The sequence below is a fragment of the Crassostrea angulata genome, chromosome 7, assembly GCF_025612915.1.
Source record: "Crassostrea angulata isolate pt1a10 chromosome 7, ASM2561291v2, whole genome shotgun sequence".
In the NCBI taxonomy this organism is placed as follows: domain Eukaryota; kingdom Metazoa; phylum Mollusca; class Bivalvia; order Ostreida; family Ostreidae; genus Magallana; species Magallana angulata.
Window position 1 is genome coordinate 16514822 of NC_069117.1, and position 16621 is coordinate 16531442.

Here is a 16621-nt window from a genome sequence, read left to right on the forward strand (position 1 = left end):
ATGTCTTCAACTTTATACAGTATCTTTCTTCCAACCACAGGCACCTAACATTAAAACATTTTTTACGGGTAGATAATTTTAATATGTGCTGTAATTATTGTACAGTAAATTATATACATGTACTGGAAATGTTTTTTAACGTCAGGTGCTTGTGTTCCCAAGTAAATCTGTCAATTCAAAAATGATTTGAGTAAATGTTGTCTTTGACTCCAGTTGACCAAACCAAAACGCTGATCGTATAGAGATGTTCAAGTAGTTTTTTCATCGGTACTAACCTCTCACCGGGACTGAATTGTTGACGGCACCTTGATTATCAGTTGAAAAGAAATCTCATTCTGTATGATACTAGTATATATTTCTTGTTTTTTTTAAAGATTAAAACTCTGATCAATGTTGACAATTTTTAAAACTTTAAAATTCGTTACTTTAAAATATTCTTCGACTGTAATTTTCTAGTAATTAAATTAATTGTTGTCCATTTCGTAATATCTGCATCCTTGATTACCAGGCAATGGTAAACAGTGTTGCAATACATTTTTAACATGTAATTTCCATAGTACACCTTATTATAAGCCTATTTATAAGTTGGTTAAAGTTCATTTTAAAGGGGATAAAATACCAACCGACACGGAAATTGAGTTAACTGTAATTATGTGAACTTGAACATGAGTTAATTTTCATATTTCATGGGTATAGTAAAATACATCTGGCACATCGAATTTAATCCAAGGACACTTCAGAACTCCTAAAATTCACGTCTTGATAAATTTAGATGTTTATATAGTTTTATAGACGCATGGTCTTGACCACATTTTAGTTAACAATGTGAAAAGACACATGCTTGATTTTGATTACTTTATATAAAAGAAAACGAACTTTGCCCAACACAGTTACAGTTAATTCACCATGAACGGCTTGTTGTTGCTGTCCTTTGTGTTTGGTATAGTATTTCAAATTTGAGTTTTATTGCATGTCATCTTCGATAAAACATAAATGTTAATATTTGATATTCATACAGTTATGCACATGTATTCTAACACTTTGCGCATAAATTATGTTACACTACGCGCAATACATGAATAATTTTGTTTGGTGTGTCATCAAGCTATAAAGGTTTCTGCAATTCAATCAAATCAGTGTTAAGTGAGCTTTGTTGATCATATGTTGTCTGTTGTTGGTTTGTCTGTTAACTTTAAACAATGTTAAGGTCAAGATCTAGTCAATGAAAGGCGCAAGGACAAGGGTTTGTTTAATGCCGTTTTTGGAGAGACTGTAGGCATTGTAGATATATTTCATTAGTCAAAAATGGTCAAAACACCGAGATTTGTTACTTTATCCTTCATATTTAATTGAAAATAACAGTTTAAAACATGATTTTTCATTGTATTTACCAAAAATTTAAACCCCGGTACACCTTATGAAACAAAGATATTGTTATGAAGCATTATTAAACGAATTCATATCTTGATTTTCATAAACCTGTAAGCATCTTTCATTTACTAGATCTTGACCTTAACAAACCTCTGTTTCCGAACCACTGAGTCAATTACAACCAAACTTGGCATACAGCTTTATAATTTGCTGGATAAAGGCCTTTAGTTTATGACTAGCGCAATATACAAGGAAAGACACAAAGAAAATAATCATAACAGGGAGAAATATTTGAAATATTTGAAAGATTGTGAAAAAACTTGTACGTATAAATGAGGTAGCGAGGTATACACGCAATAATTCGATGCTTAAAATTCAAATATATCATGTCCCTAGTGGTCTGAGAGGATCCATAAGAATTGGCGGGTGGTGTTGGGATCCAAATGAAAACAAAAATGTTACGTATATATTCATGTACTGTATTTTTTATTCATAAGTTGTCGGAGAGGAAAAGAGGGGCTACATTAGGGTGTAATGGGGTTTCGTAGCGAAGGGTTACGGTGTTTTGAAGAAATGGAGCTTAAGAAAAAAAAATAAAATCATCTCATATCAAAACGCAAGCTTGTCTGATGATTTTTAAAGTTTAAGATGGTATGGAACATCTGTCAATATTAATTTAGAATTTTCAAATTTTACAATGTTTTACCAAAACATGCATTTCAATTTTTTAGGAAAAGTTAAAACTTTTAAATCTCCAACAGGATTTCCAGATTTCTAGTGAACCCTAACCCAAAGCACTACGCTGTTAGGTGACAATTTTGTAAAAGAAACTATTTATTAAATTACACTTTATTTATTGTTTATTTCGATATTAAATAGTACGTCACATTATGGTGGTGTCCCATATATATCACCTTAATTAAGTATAACGTATGGGTCAGAAAGAGAAAAGTAATTTTATAATTACTCAGCTACATGAATCATTGGACATTGCTGCTCTGGAGAGTGACATGGCTACCTAGCCTCTTTGTTCTACATTTATGTAAAATTTTGTAATTTTACCGAAGAAACTGTGAATGTATTTTATCATTGTGCAGGGGTTTGTTTGGCTGAGGAGCTGAAACCTGTTCAGCCTGGAAAAGAAGATCCTATTTATGACTTCAATGTGAGTTACCTTTTGAAATTTCCCATCTCTAGTATCTTATTTATTTAAAAGCGTATGTTAAGACTGATCTTTGAAATCGGGAATCTTAAATATCCTTATTTTCTTTGCATCATTAAGAAAAACAGCATTAATTTCAGTATGTATGCCAGCAGTAAACTTATTACAATAGACATAGTCAATATTTGGCCCTGGGTCACTTTTCTAATGCAACATTCGTTGCCTTTTTGTCTTCACCAATAGGTGCGTGTGGTAGGAGGCAGTAATACCGACATCGCCCAGTGGCCATGGCAAGCATCCCTCCGCTACAATGGCGGACATACTTGTGGCGCCATCATCATCAGCCCAAACTATCTTTTGACCGCTGCTCACTGTGTCAGCGGGAGAATGTAAGTAGTCTTCATTTTTTATATACTGCACTTTCAAATGATCAATATAACTTATTTCTAGAAAGAAAAAACCCACCGAAAACGTATCATCTCTTTGACAGTTGCTCCTTATACCACAAACTTTTTTTATACTAGTATTTTGAGTTTCAAATTTGATACGGCTACCTCTTTGGTGACTGATCTCTTGGAGTAAAGATGGGCTCTGTCACCTTTGGGCAGCGAAAATGTTGAAATTACAACACTTAAGAATAGTTTTAAAGGAGACATAAGTAAGCAATGTTTACATGACATTGTATATGTTCGCAGTTCCTCCCTGTTCGATATCGAAGTTGGGTCATCCAACAGAGGAAGTGGCACTGTTTACAAAATCAGCAGCATTACTGAGGTGAGGATTTTTTTTCTAAATTTTGAATTTGCTACCAGCAAAAAAGAAATAAAAAACCCCAAATTGCAACCAGTTGAAAAAAGAAAAGTTCTTTTGAAAAGTAGTTTGCTCATAGGTTTACCGATATGCTGAATACCTTAAACTGGTACTAGTATATATACAAAGGTGTTTTTTTTTCATTCAGCACTCCGGTTACAGCGGAAGCTCCGCGGGTTTCCCCAATGACATTGCCATCCTGAGGACCCAGAGCTCTCTCGTCTTCTCCGACACTGTGCAGGCCGCCAATCTCCCCCCTAACAGATACTACAACCACGACCTCCACGAGTGTTACATTACTGGCTGGGGCAAAATCAGAGGAAACCAAAGTATGGAGACAACTTTATTCATTGATTTTCTTCATAATAGTATGTTAGTGTGACAATATATTGATCCCGTATAAAACTACAGTGCTAAGTTATTACCCTCTCTTATGAGGGAACGGTTTCTGTCATATGAGTGATACATATTTGTCTAACCTGTACTTTGCCATTTTGGCATTATATTATTAGACAGTCTGTCTATACTTTGTTATAATTGATAATCTGTCTACAGTCTACATCAACGTCTGACCTACAATTTGTTATTAGATTGAAGCAGATATTAGACAGTCTGCCTACGGTCTACATCATCATCTAACTTGTACTTTGTTCTAATAGATAGTCTGCCTACGGTCTACATCATCATCATCTAACTTGTACTTTGTTCTAATAGACAGTCTGCCTACGGTCTACATCATCATCTAACTTGTACTTTGTTATAATAGACAGTCTGCCTACAACGCTCCAGGAGGCCATGATCCCTGCCATCTCTAACACCGAGTGTGCAACCAGAATGTCCGGAATCAATGGAGCATCCATTTTTGATCAACACACATGCAACTTTGATGCCTATGCAAGCACAAATGCATGTCAGGTAATTGAATGAGATTGTTCTGATTTTGTACAACGACGGAGATAACCAATTTCATTTAGAGTGAACTTATCAAAGATGTTGACGTACATACAATATGTTTATAATATATAAGTATTGCCTGTTTGGGTGACACTATTTGTTTTATAATCAGGCATGTAGCATCGTTTTTTAAAAATCATAATCCGGGAGGGGGGCTGACGTAGTTTATCTATAACTTCAGTTTTACTCGTAATTTCCTTATTTTTATTCAATTTTTTTACATGCTCCAAAAAAGTGTTTGGGGGGGGGGGGGGGGGGGGCGCAACTCCATAATAATTCAATTTTTTATATGTAAATTTAAGAAAATTTGTTGCTTAGTAAAAAAGTGGGGGGGGGGGGCAGCCCCCCTCCCCTCCCCCCGCCCCCCCCCCCCCGATGCTTCGTGCCTGATTGCGTGGACCCTGAGGTCCACGCAGAAAATATATAAGCGAGGTTAAACCGGATGCTATGGGGAAAATTCAGCCTGCGCATGAGCTAGCCTGGTTCCTGTGCGTAATGGGTAGCTCAGGGAACCAGGCTAGCACAAGTTTATCTGAATCGGGATCGGGATTCCATGCCATATGTGTGCATAAGTTCAAAGGGCGCTGTAATTGTAAAGTTGTCGGTAAACAGTAGTCAGTACAGAAACAAAGTATTCCTTTTAAAGAAACAATCGGCATGTGATATGAACTGTCAGTAATATAAAATAAGTAAATGTTATGCCGAAACTACAACATGCATCAAATAGCATAATTTGCAATGTTTTGTTGTTTTCCCATCGTCGGTGACCCACGTGTGATTCATATCGATTCTCTCCATAGAAAATTTGTGGACTCGAAACCGTGGTTTGCGACGATGTTGTTTTCCGTATACACATGTAACTTAACTTTACTTTTATAGTAGGTAAGGCTAGAGTACTTCCCGATTAAAATTTTTTAAGCATTTATAGTCTGTCCCAAGTTATTGCTTCCATCACATTTTGATGATTTTTAATAAAAATACACATACCTGTGAAAGAAATACAATTGAAATCGATGAAAGGGAATATATCTAAGATATCTTCATTGAACAATTTTCCCTTTTCACTTATAACATTTCACAGGAACGAAAACAATTTTCTTACGGAGATTTATAATGGGAAATGTTTACATCTTTTCTCCATTCGGAATACACTCGGAATACATCGCGCAATTTGTTAACGTTATCATCCGGGCTTATTAATGGCTGATGCAATGCAATATCTCCGTAGACTTTCAATTTTGGGATGTGTATTGAAACCTGAAGCGGTAGAGGGGGCGTTTCAAAACAGATAATCTGGACATTTTTCATATTAGTGGATGAACGTTGTTTCGCGCACAAAGGTATTTACTATTATTGAAATATCAAGCAAAAAGTGGTGGAAGCAAAAACTCGGGACAGAGTATAAGTGTGATTGAATAATTATGTCACTGTATAAAAGTTTAAATCTCAAGAAAAATGCATCAAAATATGAAATTAATTTAAACAAAGCTGTCACTGCATAGTTAACAAAGTAGTGCGAATCGTAATGTGTGCACAAATAGGAGATTTCGCCGAATGCCTGATACTGTACATGTAGACTTTATAATTATTAAATAGATAGATCATAATTATTTTAGAAGTAAGAACCCTTTAAATTCTGAGATAGAAAGTAAGGGCTATACATATACGTAATCCAACGTACAAATTTAGTGGTTAAAAGTAGGCGGCTAGAGTCGGTGGAAACTTTGATAATCTTAAGGCTTTCTCGTTTTCGTTTGAAACACATGCAAATGGTCCACGTATTGTAGTCCTTTTTTTAAAGGACAGCAACTTGTTATACTGAATGTTTCGATTTTAAAGAAAACTTCACAACTTTAAAATTTTATATATATATAGGAATGACGCACATGAACTATGGCGAACCGTACGCGCATAATAAATGCGCATATAACAATCCGTGGTATTACCCGTTGCAAAGTGTGTTGCTATCGCTATGAGAGTATAATGATTAATAATTTACATAATACTGGTATTTAGTTTGATCATCATGATGTTTTTTCCCAATTGCATACTAAAAGCCCTATCTAATTTTTCTTTTAACATGGATTTGGGAATTTAGAATCTGTCTCTATTTATTATCAACCGATTCCATTTTAGGGAGACTCTGGTGGACCAATGGTATGCAGAGCATCTCCAAATGACGAGTTTGTCGCGGTTGGCATTGCATCCTGGGTAATCACGGGCTGCACAGGAGCTTATCCTTCCGTATATGTCAGAATTGCTTATTACCTTGATTGGATGATCAGCAATGGAGCTCCTTTGTAAAATGTTGTTCCGTTAACAATAAAGCTATGAGATGTAACTTTTAAAAATGTTTTTACTTTCTTTCATATAGAACACTTTTTGTTGGTAAGCCATATTTAGTTGGCTTTTCCTGAGATAGTATAATACAAACACTTCTCACAAATTGCCTTCATGCAGTAATGGACAGTAAGCAGTGGCAGTACTGTCTCAGTTTTCATGGAAGTAAGCGTAAGGCCAACATGTAAGTGTAAGGAATGATCGATTGCAAGAAGTGCGTGGACATTTCCGGTAGTTGTAAACTCTGAAAGAAAACGGTAGACAATCTGTAGGTTAAGTAGTATCTAGTCGATACGCCACGAGCATCCGTGGCAGATACTGGACCTGACAATCGCTGTAGCCAGCATAGACTAATTAAGAAGTTGGCAAACGTAAACAATAACTGCTGGTAAGTTGCACAGCACGTGCAAGTGAACAGAGAGCACCATGCAGTTTAAGTAGAATGCATACAATTTGCATATCATTTGTACTATCTTGATACATATATTTGTGTTGTTGTTGCACAGTGTCAAGTAAAGTGTAGTTAATATTTTCCTTTAGGCAGTTAAAATACTTTAAAAAATATATGATAATGAAGACAAAGTGCGAGTGGGCGAGACCATCCCCGAATACAAACCTAATCCGGAATTTGAAGCTCTGAAACAGGACTTTAAATCTTACCATAAATCGTCCTCGATATTTGGAACAAGGAAGTAGGTATTCGTAAACAAATATAACTTTGGACGAGCGTTCAGTTCCCATAACACATATAAAGTGCCAAATAATGTGGCAGGATGAATGGGAATAAAATAAAAGAGGAAGAGATTCTTCACGAGGTCAGGCTGAACGTAAGTATTTTATGTATTATATATTACTTCCTATCTTGCAGGGATTAAGATTTCCTTTAATCTCTTATCATTCAAGAGAAATCGAGACACGTGTTATTATGTACAAACGACTTTAAATCTAGGGCATCATATTCGTCTCACACATGCATGTTTACTTATATACTTTAAAAAGAATTTACTATATTAAACCTCTACCATTTTTTGGTTAAAACTTCCCGAATCAAACACAGGTACATGTGTGTGGGTTATCAATTTAATTATCATACATGTTTTACCGTTTTACCGTTTTACATTACATGTCCAACATTTACCTGCACTTTTATCAACAACTGCTTAATTTTCCGGTGCCTATCTTTGTGACATGAAAAGATATGTGAACGAATACAATTCTATCCATCAACTAAATTATAAGACCTCTAGGGGCAATACATTTCAATATATTAACCTAGGGGCAAGTCATTATCAATATTACCAATTACGGGTTTTGTTAAAATAAATACAATTTCACCCCTTTTTAATGTTTATATAAAGACTTATGCCTGATATTCAATATACTAGCCACAAACTAATACATGTGCACTCACGCTGTATCAGTCAAAATATTAATTTTTACCCCTTTTCTCTTCTTTCGTCTTTCAGATATTAGAAGAACAGAGGCACTACCTTTGTAAACACCTGAATCCCCAAGATCATTTTGCCTACCTGAGGTCTAAACATCTCTTGACGAGGGAGGATGAGGAGTTAATTAAATCAGAAGTGACCAGTAAACGGCGAGCCGAGAGGTTCCTGGACATTCTGGTCCAGAAGGGACCAAATTGCTACAAATCGCTTGTCGATGCTCTCTTAAAGAACGGAACCCAGTTATTTCTAGCCGAAAAGTTGAATAAAGAATATGAACGAAAGAAGATAAATTTACATAGTAAGATGCATTACGTTTTAAATTTTTTTGTGAATTTTCTTGAAGGATACGGCACACAGTGCATGTAGAGCTTATTATACGAAAGAAAAGAGGACAGTGGAGGTGGGGGTGGGACAAGATTCAATAAATCTAGATTAAATAAAGTTCTTTCAATCTATCAGTACTAGTATCTTGACGCACTTACGCTCTACATAAGTTTTATCATGATTAAAGACGACCGATTTGTTTTTTTTTTGTTATAAAATATAGAGGTTAATTTGAGAATTAACGTGATAAAAAGCGCAAAATATATGTACATGTATAAGTCAACAAGATTTATATCATAAGTTTAAATGTCGGAAATGACACTATAAATCAATAGTAAATGGTGATTGCACAGATCAAATTGAAACATTGTTCAAGTTACAGCTTGAATGTTTTTCTAAGTATATAATCATGTCCTGTTAAAACATCTTTATGCATATTCCTTTCCGCATTAGACAGACAACAAAATCATTTAAGGAAAGTTCACATGTAATCTTTATACAATAAATAGGACATACTGCTAGCATTCAGGATTTCAAAACTAATTAAAGGGATTTAACATGCATCTAATATGTATTTTCATTTATTACATTCTTAGTCATAATTACAGTTTTTTTGCATATGTGATACAGATGACATCGCACTCCGGGGCTGATACAGGTTAGGCTGATACGGATCTGTATCACACCCCGTGCGGAACTCCTCTGCCTTCTTTAGTTTCGGCATTTGTGCATGTTGACAAACGAAAAATAAAACATTTGTAACAGTTGACATTTTAAAGTGCAGTTTAAAACTACAAATGCTAGCCACTGTTTAGGAGCAATTAATTTGAAAACCTGTGGAAATTCTGGTTCCGTAGGTACATGTTTAGTAAAACAATAAGATCTCATATTTTAATTTGATACATGTACGACTACTTTCAAATGATATTTAAAATCATTTTGTTCAAGTTCATCTTTTTTTTTTTTTAAATTTTATTACAAAGTATGTAATAAATATGTAATGAATATGATAAGTGATACCCTTTATCCATATATCAGCCCTCGGCCAATATCATCCCTCGGGCCTTTGGCCCTCGGGCTGATACTGGAGTCTCGGACTTATACTGGCTGTGATATGGAAAAGGGTATGTTTTGTTCTCTATGTATAGGTTAAATTTGATTTAAGATTGGTAAGTTAGCCACATCGAATGTTACGGTCTTAAAAATGCAACAAATCGGTCGTTAGATAATTCATATGCTCTCTTTTTCATTCCAGATTTACTAACTGGCAGTGAGCCAATGGACCCAAGAGGAGATATAGGGGTGGATCCAGCTGCTTTACCTCGCCCTACAGTTGGGTCCATTGAAAACCAAAACATTTATAAATCACATAATGATTCTGCATCCTCATCGTTGACCACTTACAAATCATCTTATATCTCTAGCAATGATTCGAACGCTTAGCCCCTAGCTGTGATAGTTTTTTTGTATTGATTGTAGTATTTTAAAATACATTTATTATTTTTAGTTCCTTTTTGTTTCTTTTTTTATAATATTTTTCTGCATACGAATTACTTACACATATATTTGAAAAGACAAATAAAATTTAAAATAAAACCAGAAATCCATGCAAGTTCAGAATTTGGGCCTCACCCCCGCGTGGAAGGAGGAGGAATCGGAGATGGTTGACTTACAATGGTTAGTTGTGATTTCCTGGTTGAGCAAATAAAACTTCCTCCAGTAGCAATTCGGTATAAACATATTTAAAAGAATTACATTGTTAACAAAGATATCATCTCGGTTATCTTTTTACTTTTTAGATAAACGGACGAAATTTTGAGAAACAACAATTTTATTCTGGCTTTAAATTGAAATATTACTATCGTAATACTTTACATGTACTTGTGATCAATGCAAGTGGGTCGCCCATTTATCCGGAATTACCCTAAAATTAAACCATAGACGGAAATACCAATGAAATAAATATCTTTTTATTGTGGGCTCCTGCGAAATTTATGAATATTTTGCTCCTGTACTTGGTAATTTTCAAAACCACTTTTCTGCACTTAAGTTGAATAGTGTACGAGTATATCCGTATTGGTAATTATTATATATCGAACATAATCGGACGCCTGTTAAACAAATTTCCTTTTGTTTGTGTTTATTACACTCAATATATGAATGCACCAAAGGAGTCAAAACTTTTCTAATTTGCGATAGACGTAAATCTTAACACGGAACATATTTTAATTATACGCTCTTTCGTCACGTTTTAATGAATAAACGACCATCGTACTTTATAGTCCCATCGTATTTTGGAGCCCTAATGTATATATGAGAATAAAGACGAAGAAGAAAATCTGGGTGATTTGAACAGTATGCATTTTGTAACCAAAGAAATAATAATTATAAGAACAGATGTTGCGGTTCTATCTTTTAGGAGAAAAATTCAACTGAATGCACTCAACTATTAGAACCTGTACATGTTTTCAAATATAATTTCATACATATAACTTAATGATATAAATGATAACATTCATATTCGCCACCGTTTTATTTTCGCCCCTTTCGCCCTCTTTCTCAACGGGCGAATTTAATCCACTAAAAAGGGTTAAATAACAAACTTATTTTCATAGACTGTGCGTATTCGACTGTCTTAATTATCTCTCTTTAAACACAACTTTGTCTGGACGATTTCTAGCTGCAGGTCTGTATCTCCCGGTCTGATTTTTTTCAGACCGGGAGCTACAGACCTGCAGCTAGGCGATTTCAAGACAGGGTGAAACCTTTGCAACCGAAAAGGGCGAAAATAACACGGGGTGAAAATAACCCTGTATACATTTAGCATGAATGTTATCATTTAGACTCTATATCATAAGTTATATGTATGAAATTATATTTGAAAACATTTACAGGTTCTAATAGTTGAGTACATTCATTTGAATTTTTTTGAGAAATTTTATTTTTATCCCATGTATTCTTAATCTTATTCCGTTGAATTATATCTATTTTATTTTTATAATACATACATGTACTAGTATTCAGTTTTCCAATAATCAAAATGCAACATTTCCTATATTTAAAAGAAACTTCAAAAAAATATTCACTACATATTTTTCAACCTGACTTTATCAACATTAAAAAATTAACTGTTGATTGATCAACATTTTAAAACCAGAAAGTACTATCTTTATAATTGTGCATTTTTCTTGATTATTTCTGACAGCAATTTTTTAAAAATAAATTTATAGAGTTATATCTCTCTCTTTTCTATGGCATGTCCAACGTTGCAATATTCGATCTTTTCCATTTGTTTTGTATAAATATTTATTTGTATTGTATAATTTTCTTTAGCAGTTCCTCGCCCATCTGGCTCCTTCAGCACACGCATGCGAACTATTGTCTCTGCCTGTATTGTGCTTGGAACTCCTTACAAAACTGGTCGCTCTATTTGTATTCTATAATTTTCATTTGTATTCTATAATTTTCAATTTGTATGCAATAAATATTTATTTGTATTGTATAATTTTCTATTTGTATTGTAAAATTGTTCATGTGCAATTATAAAATACAAATAGAATATTATACATTACAAATGAACATTTATAAAATACAAATGGAAAATTATAGAATACAAATGAAAAACTATAAAATACAAATTGAAATTCATACAATACAAATACATGTAAATATTTATACAATACAAACGGAAAATCATAGAATACAAATGAAAATTACGGTATAAAATACAAATGGAAAATTATAGAATAAAAATGGAAAACTATAGAATACAAATAGAAAATTATACATTACAAATGAATATTTATACAATACAAAAGGAAAATTATAGAATTTAGCAACGTTTGACATGCCATACTTTTCTAATAAATTTTCACTTGATTGTAATGATAATATAGTTCTGCTCACATTTATAGGTAAAGGAGAGAACAAAAACTGTTTCAACCCAGTTTATGTTTTGAATCTGAATCTACCTTGTGTTCCTAAAAGTAAGACATATTGTCCGAAGTCATGAATTACAATAAATTATACCAAATTTAAACATAAACTCATAAAGATGGAGATGTTTTTTTTCCTGCAATGCATAAAATGAAGTTTTGTAAGATTCATTTTTTCTTTAAACCTACTATTCTAATGAAAACCTAGATGATAATGTGCAAACATTGAAAATATATACATACAAGTGTATAAGAATTGAAAAAGAACTAAATTCAAAATGTTTATTTTTACTCTCAAATACTCTCAATTACAAGTGATTCAACAACAAAAGTTCAAATGCATTGGAAAAACCATTTCTTCAAAAGATAATTGTGTTTGTTTTTGATGTGCACGTACACATACAATAATATATCTAAAAAAAACATTGTGGAAAAAAGAAAATGCAATGAATCTATCACTGAAGTAAAAATAATGGGTGTATATTTATTTACATGTTCCAAGCAAATTATATACACAGTGTGGAAATTGAGACAAATCATTGGTCAACATTGTATACTACATAACTAAACACATGTATTTTACAATGATACTACCAAACGTGACAAATCCACAAATAAATTCAATCCACACAGTATTAATTTTTTTTCCTGGAATCATTTTGTTTTTTTCCCCAAAATTACAAAGGAAAATAAGGTGAGGATCTCAGGAATTTCCTCCAGACTTTTTTTTGTGAATAAAATATCAACTTACAGTCATTAAAATCATACACAAATGTATACCCATTTTCAGCACTGTCAGCAAAGAACACTACGATTGGACGGCTCTTTGACCAGGAACTGTTTTTTCTCTCAGGGTCTGTGATTCCCTCTTCAAAACATTCAGTAAGGTCTGGGAACTTTCCAATATCTGAAAAAAAAAAAGAAAGACGGCTGAAAATATTTAGTTGCTTAAGGGTTTTGTTTAACTCTGGTTGTTTGGAGATTTTAAGATGTTCCAAAATGTTTTTGTAATAACGACGATTCAAATTTAATGTTTCAAATACAAAAAGTTGTATATTACTGCATGGATGAATACAACTAAATCAGCTTGTATATATTTAGCACATACTGCACCACTAGCAAAAAAAACCCCACATTTTACCTTCATATATGCTGACTCTGTTTCTGCAATTGTTTTATCAAATTCATTCCTTGAAGCCATCTTTTTGCTTAAGCTTTCATTTACTTTGGCCAACCTCTCCGTGAGTATCCTAATGTCATTTTGAAGTTTTTGTTTTTCTTCTTCTTCTTGGAGAATCTGTTTATGGAGTTCATCTCTCTTTCCACACAGATCATTAATACCTATATTTATGAAAGAAAGATTTTGAATCATTCATGGTGTACATGTATAATTAGAAAAAAGGAAATAAATTTCTGATGTCAAATACATGCACAATGCCAGAGTATGCAGAATACTAAGAGAAATGGCATAAAAATCAAATCATTTCTATGTGATAAACATTCTCACAATTTCATTAAACGGTAGGTTCCTAAAAGTCAAAATAGATTAATCCCTGAATGCATCATGTAAATAAACAATTCCATGCGAAAAATGGCCTATAAGTCAATCAAAAGCAACCAGCAGAATATTGAATCCATTTTGTCATGTCAAGTGGACACATAGACATAGGTTAGCCTAGCTTACTTCAAAACAAAACTCTCTCTCTCTCTCTCTCTGACTCTCTCTCTCTCTCTGTATACTACTTGCCCTCAATTCTGACAGAGACATTTAGGGTGATTTCACCATGCATCGGACACCTTTGGATTTGTCCCTTTGTTCACGCATTAAATATCGTCCAAATATAAATAAAACTTGTTTTAAAAGGTACAGGTTTTCCCCTTGCTTAATTATTGGAGAAAAAATTGTGAAATTGTTAAAAATGTAGAAAATAAAGCAAATTAATGAAGTGTTGAACTATTTAACCATGGATCGGACAATATTTACCAAGCATCGGACTGCTATAGCAGTGCAGTAGAGATTAAAAATAACAACATTTTCTGGTTTTAATGCAAAAATACAAAGGTTCGGAAATATTAATTTATTCAATTGCTATTCATATTTCTTTTAATGTAAATCCTCAAATATACATATAGGAATTAAGACTAGTGCTTCTGTTTAAAGGAATATTTATCATAAGGGGTTCTTTATCGTGCCAGCTCCTACAGGAACTTTGGACTAAAAATGGTGTGTCCGTAAAACTCGATTTTTAAGTGGTTTGAGGAAAATGTTTGTATCAATTATTTTTTAAATTTTTATTTTACTTCACATTTAAAGTATATCACAAGGAATGGGCACATAATCTCCATATTATTAGAAGAAATCATGCAGAGAAAACTGTCCGATGCATGGTTAATTTGTGTCCGATCCATGGTGAAATGAACATATGGTGCAATAATGACCTTGACATTAATTGTTCAAATTTCTTGGACTTATTCTAATCAAATTTTGTTTCAAAACTTACTTCTTTCTAATTATTTAATGCAGAGAGTGCATTTTCACTCATTTACAATCAAACGCACAACATTCAAATCATGCTTTAGTGTAAAATCTTCGGTAACTAAATTTTCAATAATGGCGTATTTGATGTCATTTTACGATGTCTATATTGCTATTTCTTTGACAATGTGACTGTCAAATTCTTAATAATGATTAAGTTCATTTGTTCTAATTCAGGAATATACGAAACAACACATGAGCGCATGCACATTTATTTGTATATTTATAAACAAAGTTGTCCGATCCAAGGTTAAATCACCCTACGTTTATGTATAATAATGTTATATATTTACATTCTACTGTGTTTTCCCATTAAATTCTGTGATCTTCAAATGCCTCTAAATGCAACAAGTAGTCAAAGGTCAAATTGACGAGTTTTTTTTATGACGTCACAAACGTTGAACGCTGTAAACTGCAACGTCACAAGCGAAAATCAAAGTTCACGCTTGTGGCTGTTACTGTGGCTCTTCCATTAATATTAACTTACCCTTAGGATAAGATCGGAATTTTAAGGTATAATTCACATTTGCAGACAAGGCAAGAAGTTAAAAAAATGTAAATATAAGCATTAAATCATGATTTTTTGAAGTATACACTCTCATAACTGCCGCGGTGTGTGCATACAAATTTTCATAACGCGCTAACGCGCGTTACTCAATTTGTATGCACACACCGCGGCAGTTATGAGAGTGTATACTTCAAAAAATCATGATTCAATGCTATATTGTCCTCTGAGTTAGTATTACATTTTGACATGTTGACCTTAATACGTATAAACTAAGAAATATACTAGTTCACTTTCAAATTGATTTCAAAGTATCTTCTAACCATATTGACCTAGATGGTCTAATTTCTAAGAAATAATATACCCTTTCACTTTCGATTTTGATATTTATCATTCATCTTTTACTTTCGATTTTTACCACTCCAAAGACGTAAACACTTAACCGTTCAATATAGTAGCGTAGAGGCTACAGACATATTTTAAAGGTCAAAAATATAATTAATAAATACATGTATGCCTTTTCTTTTGTAAACTTTACGGTCATCGACTTCATTTGAAACAAAATGAAGAATGGAATAATTCTGTGCTAGGGCCTAACGTTATGTCCCGTAATAAATAAAAATAAATATACTTACATTTTACAAGTTCATTATTATAACTCTGTAAAGCAGCGCCTTGTTGAGACATTTTTAAAGTTTTTTCACAGTTTTGATCCTCGTCTGAACTTGTTTCAACCGTCGAAATGGTTGATAATAACAACGTTTGTGTAAACGTCACGATTTTGTGTGCACACACATCGAACGGTAGCCAGTGAATTCGACGGGGATTCCATTCGCACAACAGATTAGTTTCGCCCCCGATCTTTATTCAACCACGAAAAATATTTTCTGGCACATTTTAAATTAAAATAATGAGCTAATGTTTCAAATGGCGATTTTGATTGTAGTCCCGTAAAAGATAAATCTTTAGAATTGCGTTTTCACCGAAACAAATAAGGAATTTTGTGAGGTGATAATTTTGGTCGGGGGCGTGCCAAATCCAATAAAGCCCGAAGGGCTTTATGATAGAATTATCACCTCAAAATAATCAAAGAATGATTCCTTATTACTTATATTTATATAATTTTAAGCCACTGTAAGGTTAAATATTTAAATATAAATATAAGCAAACTCCACTGACGCCCCAATTATACGCCAATTGAAGTTATGGGTTATATTAATATCGAAACTTTATCCT

General features: G+C 33.3%; 2 protein-coding genes across 2 annotated transcripts; one reads left to right on the plus strand and one right to left on the minus strand.

Moving 5' to 3' along the window:
- The first annotated feature begins 855 nt into the window (after nucleotides 1-855).
- On the plus strand, nucleotides 856-9915 carry LOC128192475 (fibrinolytic enzyme, isozyme C-like). Its single transcript, XM_052865180.1, has 10 exons — nucleotides 856-940; nucleotides 2469-2536; nucleotides 2777-2922; nucleotides 3229-3307; nucleotides 3492-3672; nucleotides 4110-4258; nucleotides 6434-6597; nucleotides 7410-7464; nucleotides 8104-8383; nucleotides 9665-9915. Exons 1-10 carry the CDS (start codon nucleotides 907-909, stop codon nucleotides 9850-9852), a joined length of 1344 nt encoding a protein of 447 aa, XP_052721140.1. The 5' UTR covers nucleotides 856-906; the 3' UTR covers nucleotides 9853-9915.
- A 2697-nt stretch (nucleotides 9916-12612) lies between these two features.
- On the minus strand, nucleotides 12613-16177 carry LOC128192474 (microtubule nucleation factor SSNA1-like). Its single transcript, XM_052865179.1, has 3 exons — nucleotides 16021-16177; nucleotides 13486-13685; nucleotides 12613-13251 (listed from the first exon to the last, which is right to left on the minus strand). Exons 1-3 carry the CDS (start codon nucleotides 16070-16072, stop codon nucleotides 13153-13155), a joined length of 351 nt encoding a protein of 116 aa, XP_052721139.1. The 5' UTR covers nucleotides 16073-16177; the 3' UTR covers nucleotides 12613-13152.
- Nucleotides 16178-16621: the final 444 nt, after the last annotated feature.